Source organism: Panicum virgatum, chromosome 9N, assembly GCF_016808335.1.
Source record: "Panicum virgatum strain AP13 chromosome 9N, P.virgatum_v5, whole genome shotgun sequence".
NCBI lineage: Eukaryota > Viridiplantae > Streptophyta > Magnoliopsida > Poales > Poaceae > Panicum > Panicum virgatum.
The window spans coordinates 27,989,566-28,008,134 of record NC_053153.1 but is presented as its reverse complement, the minus strand read 5'-3'; the positions used below and the strand labels follow the sequence as shown (position 1 = coordinate 28,008,134).

The 18,569-nt window shown below is 45.2% G+C and overlaps 1 protein-coding gene across 1 annotated transcript; it reads left to right on the top strand.

Annotated features, from left to right (window-relative positions):
• The first annotated feature begins 238 nt into the window (after positions 1–238).
• LOC120688922 lies at positions 239–2,074 on the top strand. Its single transcript, XM_039971269.1, has 2 exons — positions 239–898; positions 1,970–2,074. Exons 1-2 carry the CDS (start codon positions 239–241, stop codon positions 2,072–2,074), a joined length of 765 nt encoding a protein of 254 aa, XP_039827203.1.
• The last annotated feature ends 16,495 nt before the right edge of the window (positions 2,075–18,569 follow it).

Sequence of the window (18,569 nt, the reverse complement as noted above, 5' to 3'; positions counted from 1 at the left end):
CCAGGCAAAGGAAGATGCCGCTACCGCTGCCCGGGACCGTGACGCCGCTCTCACACACTTGCGCGATGCCCTAGCGCGCGTTAAGCGTGAGCACGCCAACGCTCCCCCCTCCCCCCCCTCCTCTGACGGAGAGGATGACGCCAAGGAGGATGCCAGCGACGCTGGCGGCCTATCTTATCTGCACCAAGCCCTGCTGTTTCACGAGGCCACCGCCATCGTGAACCTCCACGCGTAGGCTATGGCTGTCCAAAACATCCGGAGTCTGATCTCTGTCGTCCTCGACGTCTCCTCCGGCAACTACACCCGTTGGCGCGACCAATTCCTCCTCACTATTGGGAAGTTCTCCCTTCAGGAGCACGTCCTCCTCGACGAGCCGGTTGACGCTTATCCAGACTGGGCGCGCATGGATTGCGTCCTCAAGTCCTGCATCCTCGACACGATCTTTGATGACCTCGTCAACACCATCTCCTCGTGCGGCTCCTCCGCTCGCGCTGCCTGGGTCGCCGTCAAATCTCAATTCCTCGGCAATCGCAAAACCCGGGCACTCTACCTTGATGCCCAGTTCCGCGACTTCAACCAGGGTGACCTCACCATCACCGACTACTACAGGCGACTCAAGCGTATGACAGATGATCTCGGCGACCTCGGTGAGATGGTCACCGACCGCACGCTCATCGTCAACCTCATCCGAGGCCTCAACAAGTGCTATGCCAACATCGGTCTGCATCTTTGTCGCAGCCATCCGTTCCCCTTGTACCTCGAGGCCAAGAATGCGCTGCTCCTGGAGGAACTCACCCTGAAGCACCAGACCTCCACATCCACTGCCCTCGTCACCTCCCACACTTACGCCCATCATCAATCAATACACAATTCCTGGCCATATCTTCTTTCACTTTCAGTTAGATGCCTATCATCTTCTATCCTTTTCATTTCACCCCTTGGGGGTTTAGTTGTTCCCTTAACTTCACAAAAATTTGGAAATTTGTCCCTTTTCTAAGGTTGGTTTTAAGATTGTATAGGTTAATGTGCTGGTCTTCTAATAAAAAGATAAATACACATGTATGTATGATTGGAAATTTGTTTACTGATGAAGTTGCTAATATAAATAGTTGGTATATGAGGGATGTATGTGAAAGCTTTTGTGATACCAATTTTGACGCCACCTATGTTCATCTGTGTTGGGATCCCATAACTACACATATCATTTTCCTTTAGCATCTAAAGCTCAGGGGATGAAAATATCACCACCAACTTGGCAGCAGACTGGTTAAGTGGTGACCCTCGACTGGCAAAAAAACACTAAGAGCATCTCCAAGAGTTTGTCATATTTTACTTGGCATATCTTGTGTTTTGCCAATTTCTAAAAAGATATGCCTAGTAAAAAAAGAACTTATCTCCAATAGTTTGGCATAATTCACTTGCCAAATCCAGATCTAACTTACATCAGGAACCCTGAGAGAGAAACAAAATTATATTTATGTCCTTCCACCTCTTGAAAACTTAAATCAGGAACCCTTCTCTGTTATTTATTTCTTTTTTCACCCTCCCACCTGACTAGAAACCACGATGCCAACCGCGCGCCGCGCGCGTATATTTATACGCTGAAGGCTAGTTTTTTCCAAGTTGCCAAAAATTGCCAAGTCTTTTGCCAAACTGTTGAAGGGGTATTTTTAACATTTTTGCCAAAAATCAAAGATGGCAACTCGATTTGCCAAACTGCTGGAGATGCTCTAAGTTCAGAATAGCTCCACTTTCTACTACAGAATTCAGGGTTGTGATGAAATTTGGGGGACACGGACCTCCGGCTCACTGCCGTCGGAGTTGAAGATCCTGTCCGTGCCATTGGACCCCGGCATGACGAAGATGACGCCGTCGGCGCCAATGCCGAAGTTCCGGTCGCACAGCCACTTCCTCCGGAGTCACCTTCGTCACAGACGAATCCCGATTGTCCACCTGTAAATCCACACAGAAATCAGAGGGCAAACAACAAAAACCACCTACCCAAATCGCGTCGGAGAAGAGGGCCGGCGGCGGTGCCAAGTGGGAGAAGAGGGCCGACGGCGGTCGGCACTGACTCGGGGGGCGGGCGGAGGCGTGGATGCCGGAGGTTGCCGGCTGCGTGGAGTGGGTGGCGCCGTGGTGGAGGGCGGAGGTCAGCGGCGGCGTGGTGCAGGTCGGATGTGGCGGCGCCGTGGTGGAGGCCGAAGGTGGCGGCACCGGGGGAAATCGGAAAGAGGCCGCGTGCGGGAAAGAATTGCTGAATCCGGAGGGTTTACCAATTTCAGATGCGGCCCGTCACCACCGGCCCGTTTTAGGGTGCGGCAGTGAAAATCATTTGCACTGCCGGCCTTTGTTACCGTTCTCTTCTCCGGAGATGAAAATAATTTTTACCGCTGGGCCGTGGCTGGGGCCTGCGGTGATAATAGGTTTCATTATCACCGCTGCCCCAGCCACGGGCCGGCGGTGAAAATCATTTTCACCACACCGGCCTTGTGCCGAACTGTTTTAGGGCCAGTAAGAACCGGTGCTGAAAATAGTTTCTGTAGTAGTGATACTTTGCTGACTGCAATGTGGCGAGTACGAGCAAACTGACGAGAAGTGATGAGTTGGCGAAACAGCTCTGGGACTTCAGCGAGGAGCAGATCAAATCTGCGCAATGAGAGCCGTAGGATCTGGATCAAAGGAGTGTTATGATTGTGCTTGGCATACGGGGTTACTAGTGATTATTAGTTAATATAGTAGCGGTGGTTATAGGAACCTGAGCAATTGTGAAGCTCATGGTGTTCAGAAATAAATCTCCATGCATGCGTTACTAGATTATTCCGGTAGGACAAAGATCAACATGTGTTCGCTTGTTAATATCTGTCCAATATATATGTGCAGCTCAGTTCTGGTTTGAAATTCAGATCTGTATTCCCCTGAAACTTTCGTTTCCTTCAGTTTTTGATTTTTTTATTGCTTTGGTGTCTGAATTCTGATGACATATGGTGTTGCTACATTCTGAATCTTTACCTCTTTACCTACTTATAAAGAACGGATCATTTTTGCGGTATATTGACTTTTGGTACATTGTTAGTCATTGACAAGTGGACTCAATCAATACCGCGTGCAACCCGTCCGTCCGTAGATGTCCCGACCAATCTTCGAGTTAGTGACTGAGTCCGACTGCACCTATGCGACCGAGTTAGCGCCTGTACTGTACCCCGTCCCGCACTCTGCCGCGGCAGCTGCAAGAAGACCTCACAGGCACACGCCTCACCGTCCAGCCTTTTGTTGAAAGGGCACGCGCACGCAGGCCATGTGGCGCACGACCTCCCTGGTTAAGCGGCTGTGATTTGCCCAGCAGTTCGGAGGCTTGTTGTATGCCCGTGTTACTGTGATACTTCGTGAACAACACTCTATGCACTTTAATTGTTCAATGAAATGCAGGTGAAGCTGACTGGTGCTATTTGCAATTGGACTGGGACGTGCCAGCTGTTGGTGATATGCCCAAGAGCCCATCATCACAATACGGTTTAAAGGCCCAAGTGGATATTGATCCAAGAGGGATTAGGGTTAATAATGGGCCTATGAGATAGAAGCTCATTAGTACGCCCTATATATATGAGGGAGGGGCTAGGGGGGCGATGACCTGAGCCGCGCCACCTCCCTAGCCGCCGCCCCTCCCTCTCTCTCGGCCGCCGCCCTTGCCGTGCGTGCGGTGCTAGCACACCGACGCCCGGCGTTTCATCCCCGTACGTGTGGACTCCGTGGAGGCGCTGCTGCGACTGCTGCGCTGATCGGCTGCTGGGATCAAGTACGAGGAGCTCGGTTCGTGGGACGTGATCGACTACTTCCTCTACATCGACGCGCGACTTCTTCCGCTGCGCTGCGCGTCTAGTGGTAACGATCTATGATCTTCTACTCGCAAGTATCTTGGGTTTATGCGGTAGTGATGCTAGCGTAGCCTACCCGTTTCCCTACAGTGGTACCAGAGCCATCTTGCATAGTTTTTGGTATGGATCTTTTGCATATAGGTGATATGTTGTTGTAGTAGATTGGATCTATTACTTTTGCACGGTTTGATTAGATCAATTGGTCATAAGGGGTTAAAACTGGAGCGAGTTGATTGCGCGGCATGTGACAAAAGATTAGTTTGTGTTCTTTCTCTGTTATGCATACGACATGTCCCTACCGGCTGGAATCACCATCGGGACTAACTGTGTGCATAGTCAGTAGATTGAACCAACAGATCAAGGTCATGTGTAGATGCAGTCTTCTCAAGTGCAAAGTTTGCACGGTCAAGGTGATTGACCTAGTGAAAATTGAGGCATTATGAATGGCTCGGATTGACCTAGTGAAAATTGAGGCATTATGAATGGCTCGGATTTGAGGGCGGCTCCCCCCTCGACCCCCCGCCCGCTGACCGGCCAGCGGGACCGCCGTTGCTTTCTCGCTGTAGCGGCTTCCCAAGCGCTACTTTGGTAGAACACGTCGTACGCCTAACTTGTTTTTGCAGGGTGTGATGTGAATGGTATGGCCTCAATGTCATGTGATGATGTATGTGATGATTTGTGCGACCTGCGTGTCGCAAGTTAACACAACCGGGTTGAGGTTACACCATTATTGTATAACGACCTGCGTGTCGACTTGTGATGTTTGAATCCTCATGTAATTATTTCACTAGCTATTAGATGTAGTAGCTTAGTATCTTTTCATGGAGGTTTCAATCATGATGGCGATGATGATCACCACAAGACAGGACGGATGGCAATGGAGGTCACCTTGGAGCCATGGCGATGGAGCCCATTGTGATGCAAGAGGCCATACTATTCACAATATAATATGATTATATGCCTGTGATGTTTATTTTCCTGTCATACTATTCTTTCATGCTTTTACATATGGTGGATGCTTTAATCATGATAGAATAGCTTCCCTCAGAAAAGTTTGAGTTTTTGATGCCTTTTACCAATAGCTGCACCTATAAATTTTGATCGTTGTGTGGTAGGTTTACCAAAGTAGAGTACCCTCAGCTATCACTTTTGTATAGGGTGGATGTCGGACATTCACAAGCATAGTATTGGTTTACTCAGCAAAACTATCAAAACAGTTTTGGGCTTTAAGGCATAGGGTTGGGGCCGGGGCATTGGATGCCACCCAACAAACAAGAGTCGCATAGAGATGTGATTAGTAATTTGTTACTTACCTGTATCACTACTTTTCTAGCCGTGATGCTAAAGCTCACTAGAATTTTAGTGATTATGGATCTTGAACCACTATATGTCATTAGAGGGAAGATGACTTTGATATAGTAGGTTGTCTTTTGTTAAATCAGTTAATGAAAGTCTTTACATAAACTTAGTGCTGAAATCTTGCTTTACTTTAATGTTGTAGATCATGTCTGCCAGTAACAATTCCGCTTTCAATTTGCGTTCTGTTCTTGAGAAAGAAAAGTTGAATGGAACAAACTTTATTGATTGGTACCGCAACATGAGAATTGTTCTCAGGCAAGAGAAAAAGGAGTATGTTCTTGAGCAGCCATATCCTGATGATCTCCCTGACAATGCAACTGCTGCTGATCGCAGAGCTTATGAGAAGCACTGCAATGACTCACTTGATGTCAGCTATTTGATGCTCGCCACCATGTCCCCTGATCTGCAGAAGCAGTATGAGCATGCGGATGCTCATACCATGATCGAGGGGCTGCGTGGGATGTTTCAGAACCAAGCTAGGACTGAGAGGTTCAATATCTCAAAATCCTTATTTGCGTGCAAGCTGGCAGAAGGTAGCCCAGTCAGTCCTCATGTGATCAAAATGATTGGTTACATTGAGACTTTGGATAGACTTGGTTCTGAACTTCACCAAGACTTGGCTACTGATGTTATTCTCCAGTCGCTCCCGGCGAGCTATGAGCCTTTTATCATGAACTTTCAGATGAATGGCTTGGATAAAACATTGAGTGAGTTGCATGGGATGCTAAAAACAGCAGAGGAGAGCATTAAGAAGAATCACAATCATGTGATGATGATTCAGAAGGGGAACAAAAAGAGGAAGCGTTGGACGCCTCCTAATCCCAAAGGTAAAGGCAAGGAAAAGAGTTCCGGTGGTGAGTCCTCAGGCTCTAAGCTAAAGCCAGCACCTAAGGCCAAATCTGGCCCTACTTCTGAAGATGAATGCTTCCACTGTCATGAAAAGGGACATTGGTCTAGGAACTGCAAGAAGTACTTGGAAGAAAAGAAGAAGAAGAAGGGAAGTGAGACTTCCACTTCAGGTATAAATGTTATAGAAATAAATATTGCATTATCTTCTAGTGAATCATGGGTATTTGATACTGGATCGATGATTCACACTTGCAAATCGTTGCAGGGTCTAAGTGAGACTAGAAGATTTGCAAGAGGCGAGTTGGACGTTCGGGTCGGCAATGGCGCAAAGGTTGCGGTGTTGGCGGTCGGCACCTACCACTTGTCTCTACCCTCCGGATTAGTTTTGGAATTAAATAATTGTTATTGCATTCCTGCTTTGAGCAAGAACATTATTTCTTCTTCATGTTTGGAAGAAGTTGGTGATTTTAAGATTGTAATTGAGAACAAACGTTGTTCTATCTTTTGCAATGGTATTTTTTATGCTCATTGTCCATTGGTGAATGGATTATATGTTCTTGATCTTGAGGATAAATCTGTCTGTAACATTAATACTAAGAGGCTTAGACCAAATGATTTGAATCCCACTTTTATTTGGCATTGTCGCTTAGGTCATATAAATGAGAAGCGCATTGAACAACTCCATAAAGATGGATTGTTAAGCTCATTTGATTTTGAATCATTTGACACATGTGAGTCTTGTTTGCTTGGAAAGATGACCAAAGCGCCTTTCACTGGTCAGAGTGAGAGGGCGAGTGACTTGTTGGGACTTGTACATACCGATGTATGTGGACCAATGAGCTCAATAGCCAGAGGTGGTTTTCAGTACTTCATTACTTTCACTGATGACTTTAGTAGATATGGCTATATCTACTTAATGAGGCACAAGTCTGAATCGTTTGAAAAGTTCAAAGAATTTCAGAATGAAGTACAAAATCAATTAGGCAAGACAATTAAATTTCTGCGATCTGATCGTGGAGGAGAATATTTGAGCCTTGAATTTGGTGATCATTTGAAGCAATGTGGAATTATTCCGCAGCTAACTCCGCCCGGAACGCCTCAATGGAATGGGGTATCCGAACGGAGGAACCGAACCTTGTTGGACATGGTTAGGTCCATGATGAGCCAAGCTGATCTTCCATTGTCATTTTGGGGTTATGCTCTTGAAACTGCTGCGTTCACACTGAATAGGGTTCCAAGTAAGTCTGTTGAGAAGACACCATATGAGATATGGACTGGGAAGCGTCCCGGATTATCTTTTCTCAAAGTTTGGGGATGTGAGGCTTATGTCAAACGTTTGATGTCAGATAAGCTCACTCCAAAGTCAGACAAATGTTTCTTTGTGGGGTATCCTAGGGAAACCAAAGGATATTATTTTTACAATAAGGCGGAAGGCAAAGTGTTTGTCGCTCGCAATGGTGTTTTCTTAGAAAAGGAGTTTCTCTCAAAAGGATTTAGTGGGAGCAAGGTGCAACTTGAAGAAATTCAGGAAACACCCGAAACTGTTTCAGCACCCACTGAAGATCCACGGGATGTGCAAGATGTTGCACAACCCGTAGTTGAGGCACCAGCCCCACGAAGGTCTATAAGGGCACGTCGCGCTACTGACAAGCTCAACCTCCTTATTACGGAGGAGCGCCATGTATTATTGATGGAAAATGATGAGCCCTTGACCTACAAAGAAGCAATGCTGGGACCCGACTCCGACAAATGGCTTGAAGCCATGGAATCCGAGTTAAAATCCATGCATGATAATCAAGTTTGGAACTTGGTCGATCAGATTGACAGTGTAAGACCTGTCGACTGTAAGTGGATTTTTAAGAAAAAATTAGACATGGATGGAAATGTTCACATCTATAAGGCACGATTGGTGGCGAAAGGTTTCCGACAAATTCAAGGTGTTGACTATGAGGAAACCTTTTCGCCCGTCGCAATGCTAAAGTCTGTTCGGATTCTCCTAGCAATTGCCGCATATTATGACTATGAGATATGGCAAATGGATGTCAAAACCGCTTTTCTTAATGGACATCTAAGTGAGGATGTGTATATGACACAGCCTGAAGGTTTTGTCGATCCTAAAAATGCTGGGAAAATATGTAAGCTTCAGAGGTCCATCTATGGATTGAAGCAAGCATCTCGGAGTTGGAATATTCGTTTTGATGAAGTAGTCAAAGGGTTTGGTTTCATCAAGATGAAGATGAGCCTTGTGTTTACAAAAAGGCTAGTGGGAGCGCACTTGTGTTTCTGGTCCTATATGTGGATGACATATTACTGATCGGAAATGATATTCCAATGCTTGAAGCCGTTAAAACCTCATTGAAAAAGAATTTTTCAATGAAGGATTTAGGAGAGGCGGCTTATATTCTGGGTATTAGGATCTATAGAGATAGATCAAAAAGGCTAATTGGATTGAGCCAAGACACGTACATTGACAAGATATTGAATCGGTTCAATATGCAAGATTCCAAGAAAGGTTTCTTGCCAATGTCACATGGCATTACTCTAAGCAAGAGTCAGTGTGCTACGACACCTGATGAGCAAAAGAGGATGAGTACGATTCCTTATGCTTCAGCCATAGGGTCGATCATGTATGCTATGCTTTGCACGCGCCCAGATGTTTCCTTTGCTCTAAGTGTTACGAGCAGGTATCAGTCAGATTTCGGTGAACCTCACTGGACAATTGTAAAGAGTATCCTTAAGTACTTGAGAAGAACTAAGGATATGTTCCTAATATTTGGAGGCGAAGATGAGCTCCTTGTAAAGGGTTACACCGATGCTAGTTTTCAAACAGACAAAGATGACTCCAAATCGCAATCTGGTTTTGTTTTCTGCCTCAATGGTGGGGCAGTGAGCTGGAAGAGTTCCAAGCAAGATACGGTGGCTGATTCGACGACAGAGGCCGAGTATATTGCAGCTTCCGAAGCTGCAAAAGAAGCTGTTTGGATCAGAAAGTTTGTTTCTGACTTGGGTGTTGTTCCTAGTGCGTCCAGTCCAGTGGACCTCTATTGTGATAATAGTGGTGCCGTTGCACTAGCAAAGGAGCCTAGAACAACTAAGAAGTCCAGACATATACTGCGAAAGTATCACCTCATCCGTAACTTTGTTGAGAGAGGTGATGTGAAGGTTTGCAAGGTGCACACGGATTCAAACGTTGCTGATCCGTTGACGAAGCCTCTCCCACAACCAAAGCATGAGGCGCACATGAGATCTATGGGTATTAGATACTTACATCAGTGATTCTAGTGTGCGTGGGAGATTTTGTGTCATGAGTATGTTTATGTAATGATAAATAATTGTTATTTGTTCCATGGATGATTATTTTACATTGATTATCAAGTATGTGACTTGTTCGTGAAACTCTTTGTTGAAAATGATATGATTCTAAATTATCCCTAGTTTATGTCGTTGTGTGGGACAACAACGACGTTGAGACTAGCACATGCATTAATTGATGATCATGTTTCACGGATCATGGATATGGAGATATCGGATTAATGATGTGGACACATGTTGGTGAACATGGTGTTGGATTGACCCACTCCAAGACAATGTTGGGATTGTTATTTTGTATGTGCCATCAGTTGTTCTTGAGTGTTATACCTACTGAATCCTTAGACCTGAGATCGCCATTGTTTCTCACTGTGTGTAGTGGTGCATCTTGGGGCTGCTAAACGCTACTCCGTGACTGGGTAGTTACAAAAGCAGCTTACAGGTATGTCATGAAACATGGAATGGGATGTGAGCGGATCAAGATGGAATTTGCCCCTCCTAGATAACGGGAGAGATATCTCTGGGCCCCTCGAGATAGTTGGATTTGAAAGTGCATGGCCATGCCAAAGTGATTAAAGAGTTAATCATGATGACTAAAGGTTAGTTATGAATAGAATCCACTATTAGATCGAGAGAATGGTCGAGCTATCACAAAGGTGGCACGCATCTCGCTTTGAGCTTGACTGGTATCGTGTGGCAAAGGGATCGGTGTATGAGTATATCTATGGTTCGGCCGATATGATCTTTATGTGTATTTGTGAGTCACTATGCCCTGCTAGGTGCCGCTATTGACTTGTGATTCGGAAATGATTTCCGATCACGACCACCTACACATGAACCTAACGGGTCACACACTTAAGGGGTTTGGAATGTTGGAAAGCTTGCATGTATGATTGTCTCTAGTGCAAGTGGGAGATTGTTGGTGATATGCCCAAGAGCCCATCATCACAATACGGTTTAAAGGCCCAAGTGGATATTGATCCAAGAGGGATTAGGGTTACTAATGGGCCTATGAGATAGAAGCCCATTAGTACGCCCTATATATATGAGGGAGGGGCTAGGGGGGCGATGACCTGAGCCGCGCCACCTCCCTAGCCGCCGCCCCTCCCTCTCTCTCGGCCGCCGCCCTTGCCGTGCGTGCGGTGCTAGCACACCGACGCCCGGCGTTTCATCCCCGTACGTGTGGACTCCGTGGAGGCGCTGCTGCGACTGCTGCGCTGATCGGCTGCTGGGATCAAGTACGAGGAGCTCGGTTCGTGGGACGTGATCGACTACTTCCTCTACATCGACGCGCGACTTCTTCCGCTGCGCTGCGCGTCTAGTGGTAACGATCTATGATCTTCTACTCGCAAGTATCTTGGGTTTATGCGGTAGTGATGCTAGCGTAGCCTACCCGTTTCCCTACACCAGCTGCATGGTGGTTTAATTAGATGCTGCCGCATTCTTTGAACAAACAAGTTTTGTGATTTATTTTATTGTACGAACCATTTTAGTTGTACGAATTTCATTGAAAAAAGTTGTATGAATTCTAACCATATAAGAGCAACTCTAGCAAACACTCCATCAAAACTTCTACCCTAAATTTAAAGGGTGAAGTCAAAAAAAATAACTCCAGTAGGCCCTCTACTTAAGTCCCCAAACTAGCCAGGTCTCCAAATCTCCTCTTCCACCCTATAGGCCTAGGAGGTTTCTAGGGAGTCCTCCATACGTGGGCTCCACTCAACAACCTCATGCTGGATGGATGGGGGCTGAAATATGGATGCTCTTGCTGGACTTGGATGCATTATTTGGAGGCTAAGAGATGGGGGCCAGCTCCCAAAGGCTATATGAGGGCTGTGATTTGGGGGACTATTGTTGGAGACGCCTTTAAAACCACAACCATTCGGACATATAGACTATTGACATATAACCATTGGAATCGGAAATACAAACTTAGCTGGTCTAATTTGGGTGTGTAGAAATATATATAGAATGGGTCTTACGAAGTGGATATGCAAACAAAGATATAGATACTATGAACTGACGACTCTGCTAGAGATGATCTAAGAGGAGCAAACATAAAAAACCGAACAAACATTTCAATTTCAATGTTTACCTTTCCCACTTTTTCTTTTAACTTATTGGCATCAGATAAAACAAGAGAATACATATCATATCAAATCGTTATTCTGACTAAGGGTGCTTTGATTTTATAAAATACAAAAGAAAATATCCTTTCGCTTTGGACTGTTTTGCATTTCAAAAAAACTAGGATATTTTTTTCTATATCTTTTTTGAAATTAATTAAAAACATGGATATTTTAAAAGCAAAAATATAGATAGTATGAACTGACAACTCTGCTAGAGATGCTCAAAGAGGAGCAAACATAAAAAACCGAACAAACGTTTAAATTTTAGAGGGATTTTACAATGCTTAGAGAGGCGTTGGGAAGTATTTCATGTGTCTATGATTTGTGGGCCCAATTGAGGGTAGGCATTGGAAGGCGTCAATGAGGAGGCATTGGGAGACATTGGTTGTGTCTATGGTTGGTGGGCCCATAGATGCCGTAAGGCCTCCCAATGTCTTCAATACCTCCAAAGTTTAGATAATTAGAAATTCCATGGCAATTCCTTTTTTGTAGTTATTTTTTAATCAAGGGTAAAAAGGTAAATTCATAATTTTAATATAATGAGATGAATTTTTGTTTAAAGAAAAAGAAAAGGATATGGCTTGCCGCCGATAGTTTTAATCAACGACCATAATTCTTGTTAGGGTTTCCTGATCGCCTGCTGTATGGTCTCGCAAAGCGCGGCATGGAGCACGCGCATAATCTGGGAACCGTCGAGGTCGCCACCGTCGCCGCCGCACGCTGACATCGACGCCGACTCGATTTCCCCGGGCAACTCGTCCTCGACGTCGCGGTTGCGCGTCATGAGCCAGAAAAACCACATCAGCGCCGATGACACCATGTCGCGGATCAGTGGCGGACCCAATGGGTAGTCCGGGTAGGCCCAGGACTACCCAAAATTTTGGCCCAAAAACTTTTTAGATCTTCAAAACAGAGTCCAAATTTGGCCCAATTGGGCCCAACAGCTCACTCAGCCCATTAACTCATCACCTCTCCATCAGTCCATCTGCCTCAGCCCAAATCCTTGGCTCCCACACTCTCGTTCCCCTCCCCGCGACCCCCAAGCAGAGCACCGCCGCCACCCGCGCCTGACGCCTCCCGCCGCCGCCTGCCGTCCACCCGGTCCCGCATCCCGGCGACGTACGCCACCCGGCGCGGCGGCACTAGACCTCCCGCCACCGGCCGCCTGGCACTGCACCTGGCGAGCACGCGCCCAACACCTCTCTCATCCCGCATCCCCGCCGGCACCGTGCCTGGGCACACGGCCGTGCGTCTCGTGCCGCAGCAAGGGCGCAACCGCGCAAGGCATGGCCGGCGCACCGTCGCCTCCCGCTGTCCGGGTCCGGCGGCCTGTCCCGCGCGGCTTCCTCCGGTCCTCCCCTAACCTCACTCACTGGTAAGTTTATTTTTTTAGAAACATGAAGCGATTTGATTTCATCAATTCATCATTTCATTTCAATCTCACTTAATGGAAACATTGCTTTCTTTTTTTCATAAACATTGCACTTGAGCCATGAAGAATGGAAGCATTGCTCTTCTTTTTCAGAAACATGAAGCGAAAGCAAAGAAGATTGCTTCTCCTTCCCCACTGATTTGTTGAATTGAATGTATTAAGAGACATTTTTACTTATGTTATTGTAAGTTTGATCGTTATATATCTTATTGTTGTCAAACTGCTATGCTATCATACCGGATTGTATTTTGAAATTTTTTCGCTAGGACTACCCTAGTTTCAATTCCTGGGTCCGCCATTGTCGCGGATCGTCCTCGGCCTTCCTCATCGCCGGCGCGCGCAATCTGCGGAAGGATCCTCTATTTTACCGGTCCTCAATCTACTAAAGCACGTAATACTAGATGGAAACACACGGAGTAATCAGCCGAACAACTGTTTGCGGAAGGAGATCGTGCACCCTTGGGGCTGCCGGACTTCAATCCGGCTCATTCAAACTTCTCACGCACAGGAGTGGTGAGATTTGTCCCACCTTGCCATACCATTATTGCCGTCACCAGCTTAATATACTGAGCTCTCTCTCCTCTTCGGAAATCCGAAATTTGCTTGCTGGTTCCATGCCTTGGTGAGTTGGGTGTGGGTTATGGGCCCTTCAGGCTCGCTGGCTTGGCTGGTTGAGCCCATCTTGGGTTCCGGCCAGTTGGGCTTCACCCCCTTGCAAAAGGCAACCTTTTCCCTTTGTCATGTTATTTTTTTTTCTAATTCTACCTCACCAATATTATTTTGCCATAAGAACTTCCTCAAGCACTTGTTTCACTTCGATGTGATGATAACTCAATGAAGACTCCGAATGGACTAACAGGCTATTAACTCGATAACAAAGTCAACTGATCACTCTCATGTCTCGTATGAGTAGCTAGAGTAGTACTCGTAGCACAACAGCTACTCAACCTACACTCTCGCGTCTTGTCGATCAGTGCACGTATAGACCGTTAGCGTAACATGAGGGTAGGGATATTTTAAACTTGAAAAAATGGGCAATGCATTAAGTCATGATATAGAGGTGTTATTTTTATTAGTTGAACAATCATAATTGCATAAAAAGAGAGAATTCTATTTAGGATATGAATGTCAGAGAATAATTTTAACACAACTGATTTAAAAGCTTCCTAAGTACCGTTTCCAATCTTTATTAAGTGCTTTGCAAACCATGTGTCGAACTACGATCACATATTTTCTATCAATCTAATCCGATGAACACTTTCCCATATGTAAGACCTTAACAAAGTAGCATCGGTGATATGAGCTCACGTAAGAACATGTTAATTGCATTCATTATATGCCTGCATTTATTTAATTGTATTTGAACCTTACTCGATTTTGTTTGAATTCAACATTATTTGAATTGAATTTAGATTTGTAATTGACAAGAAAAGAAAAGATACAGACTCCAGTATTGTACATTCCACTTGACATGCACTGTTATTTATGAACAAATATTATATGTGGTATTTTTCATAATTTCAAACACAGAATATACGCCACTTGTAAGCCTTCTACCTGTCTCGTATTAGTTCTTTTAATTATGGAGTTGTGTACTCCCTCCGTTCCAAAATGTCGGTCGTTTTGACTTTTCTATATTCATATATTTTGCTATGTACCTAGTCATATGTTATATCTAGATGCATAACAAAATACTATGAATCTTGGAGAATCAAAACGACTTAAATTTTGGAACGGAGGGAGTACCCAGCAATCTTTCGTGATTGATGTGAAATACCCTGCTCGTCCTCCGTGGTGCGTAACCTATCTGAATCATAGATATCTGTTTCCAGTTCGCTATTGGTGTCCTCTCTATGCAATTATTGATCAATAAACACTGATGAAAACTCGTGAATTTTGGGGACATCATCTTGCGACTCCAATGCATATCCGGTCAAATATAACCCGATCCACCGTGTCACGAACCAAATGGTAAATAACACAAGAGATTGTTCTATACAACGCAAAAAAGAAATGTTCCATACATACAGGCAAACTGTTAGTTTAGTTTGCCACCGCTGTTATATCCAAAACCATCTGCACTAATAATGCTAACAAGTGATCCTCTCCAAGATTTTGGAGTGCGACTGCCCTTCAACTCTCCAGTTGCTGAACACGGAACTCATAATCGCATCAGGTAACACGTACACCACAAACAGCAAGGGAAAGCCCACTTTTGACTCCTGGGAACACCCTTCTTAGAAGTACCTGGCCAAGAAGTACAGCCAAGACAGGCATGATATTAGAAATAATTAAAGTTGGATAACTAAAGCCAACTGAAAAATAAAATAAAAAATATGATCACATGAAAAGGATAGATCAATTTCATCTGACGTACAAGGGTCTATGTTGTCTACCTCAGAAAAAAATTACATGGCTAATTTTCAGATAGAGGTAAAGATCTCAGGTGACAATCCATCAACCATGCGGATATAAAGACATATTGAGAAGCTAGCAACTGTCTGTATATTGATCAAATGATCCGACGCAACCCATTAGCATCCAAGACAAAATTATAATATTTAACTATACTACTATCTTTGTAGAGGAGCATGAGAGCATGTGCTTAAGATTGCCAACACAATTTATTTCTATCCAGGTCATGTGCACCAGCTGCTCAGATAGCTTGTCACTTGTGTTGTAAAAAAGATTGTACAGAACATGACTTGATCCAGTATTTTCCCTTGCAATTAAAATGGCTAAAGCAATCTCAAGCTCAATCTACTATGCAATCTAACAACCAATCAATTTGAACAAGTGAATCAAGAATTGCTCACCTGCGTTGCCGCTGCTCCTACCTGAATCTGCTGTCGGCTGCTCGGCGCGGGTTGGGGGAGGGGAGCCGCGGCGGCGTGGGTAGGGGTGGGGACAACGGCGGAGCTGGGAGTGCCGGAGTCGACGGAGGGCGGTGAGAGCAGAGGAGAAGGCGGATGCGCGCTCCGCCGCGGCAGGCGACGGCGAGGGCAGGGGAGGCCGCCGTGGCAGGCGACGGTGAGGGCAGGGGAGGCCGCCGTGGCAGGCGACGGTGAGGGTAGAGCGAGGGGATGACGGTGTGCGAGAGGGCGAGGGCACGGGCGGACGGCAGCGGCGTGCGATGCGCAGGACAAGGGCGCGGGCGGGTGGTTTTTTTTAATGCGCAATGACCATACTGCCCTTTGACGAATTAAATCAACCAAAATAGTTATTTTGGATAGGCATTGGAAGGCGTTGGGAGGCGTTGCAAAGTATTTTCAAGCATTGTAAAAGGTCACTAAATTTTAATGTTTACCTTTCCCATGTTTCTTTCGGACAATGCTTGAAAATACTTGTTAATACTTTCTAATACCTCTCAACGCCTACACAAAATAATTTTTTTATTGATTTTATTGTTCCAAGGGTATTATAGTCATTGCCCTACCATCTGTCGCGAGCAGAGCACCGTGGCCCTCTTCTTCGCACGCCGCCGCTGTCGTGCCCTCGTCCTCGCCTGGCTCCTGCCGGCCGCCTCCCTCCGCGCTCCCGACGGCCTCCTCCACATCACGTAGGGTTTTCAATTTCGTTTTTGCAAAAATTTCGTCCATCACCAAAATTACCGAAATTCATGAAATTTCGCCGAAATTATTTTTGAGACTAGCACATAAAGTATGTTTTTTCTAAAAAAATTTAGATCTAAATAACTATTAGTGTGATTTAGGAATACACATTATGGAATAGAAAAATATGCAATATGAACAATAGAAAACATGAGTCTAAAGTTATATAGCACATGTATTAGTGTATTACAAAATTTCGGATTTTTCTTTCGGCCACCACCGAAATTACCGAAATTCGCGAAATTTCGCCGAAATTTGAACCTGACGCGCTCGCCCTCTCACCCGGCGCCGCCTCCGCCATGCTGTGCCCTCGCTCGCGTCGGCGCCCTTGCCCTCGCTCGCCGAGCCCTTGCCCTCCTCCGTGCCGGTTACCCCGCCCATCTGCCCGCCGCCGGCCGCCTGTGCTCGTCGCCCCAGGGCTCGTCACCCGCCTCTCCGGGCAGGTCGGCCCACCTGCCGCACAGTGCGCAGGCCGCAGGGGCGCCCCCGCGCTGCGCAGGCCGCCCAGGGGGCAGGGGCGCACGCCCAACAAGCAACGAGCAAGAGCCAAGAAGCAGCCATCCAGCCTGCCAGTGAACCAAGGTGAGCAGGAGATTAAAAAATTTATTCATATTCCATGAAACTATGTCATTGCAATTTGTGATTACTTATAGATTTGTGAAAAACTTAGCAGCAATTTAGACATGTAGTTAATTTTTTTTTTCTGATGATACATGAATACTTGTAGATGTATTATTGTGCACTAGTGAGAAGAAGTACCTGATAGGGACTAGAGAAATACACAGCTGTCTACTCCTATTCGAAAACTAGAGACGAGATTGTGAAGGCTGGTATTTTAATTAGTTTGGCTTGATCGTTGCGGCTGATCCAACTTGGATAACTTGTTCTGTTTGGTTTCCTAGAGTAGTAGTAGCCAGAGGCATTTTTATGAAAAGAAAACAAGAGGAATGAATAATATATAGAATAAGAGTTGCTGTTCTTCCTCATTTTCAAGTTTATTATCGTTTTAGAATTTAGTTAGGCTTCTCGACTTGTATGTGCGGCCGGGATGGAAATACACATGCACGCATCAATCTTAGCTTCTTATTTCTCACATGTGCTGGAAGCTTCCTTGATCATCAGGCCCACACTACCGGACTGCCCGGGTTTGCCGAGTGCCGATTACACTCGGCAAAGAGCCTTTTGCACTCGGCAAAGGGTTTGCCGAGTGCGGCACTCGGCAAACCGAACTCGGTAAAAAAAGTGACGGCAAAGGCATCTTTGCCGAGTTTTTTTTTTGGGCACTCGGCAAAGTCTTTGCCGAGTGTCAAAAAACACTCGGCAAACTTTTCGAGATCGGATCAGAAAAAGAGCATTTAAAAATAGCAAAATATTTTTTTACACGATAACCACACCATTCATCCAAGGTCATCAAGTCGCAAGTCTCGCTATTATTTCGCATTAAATCGCGCACTACGCGGTTATCGTGATTCGAACCTGTGACCTCTTGCTTCGCGCGTAGCCTCCTCTACCACTCCACCCCTGCATCACATGCGTTTAGATTCCGTTTAGATTCTCCACATATTATACTAATCCGAGATTAAATTGCTTGTTTGAGGTCCTAAACGAATTCAAATAAAAAAATTTGAACTACAAAGTTTCATAACTTTTCGCGATCTACAACTTTGATGTTGTAAGTTTTTTGATCCGAGGTCGTTTGCAAAATTTGAATTTCAAATTTGAGAAATTCAAACACATATTTGAAATCCTAAATGAATTCAAATAAAAAAGTCGAGATCTACAACTTTGATGTTGTGAGTTTCTTCATCTGATGTCATTTGAATCACTCCAAAAATTCTAATTCAAAATTCATCCGAGACGCTTTGCCGAGTGTATTTTTATGGCACTCAGCAAAGCCTCTCTTTACCAAGTGCCAAATAAATACACTCAGCAAAAAATTTATGCAAAAAAAAATTAAAAATACCAAATGGACTTGAAAATTTTCCAAAATTTCACGTTAAGCAAT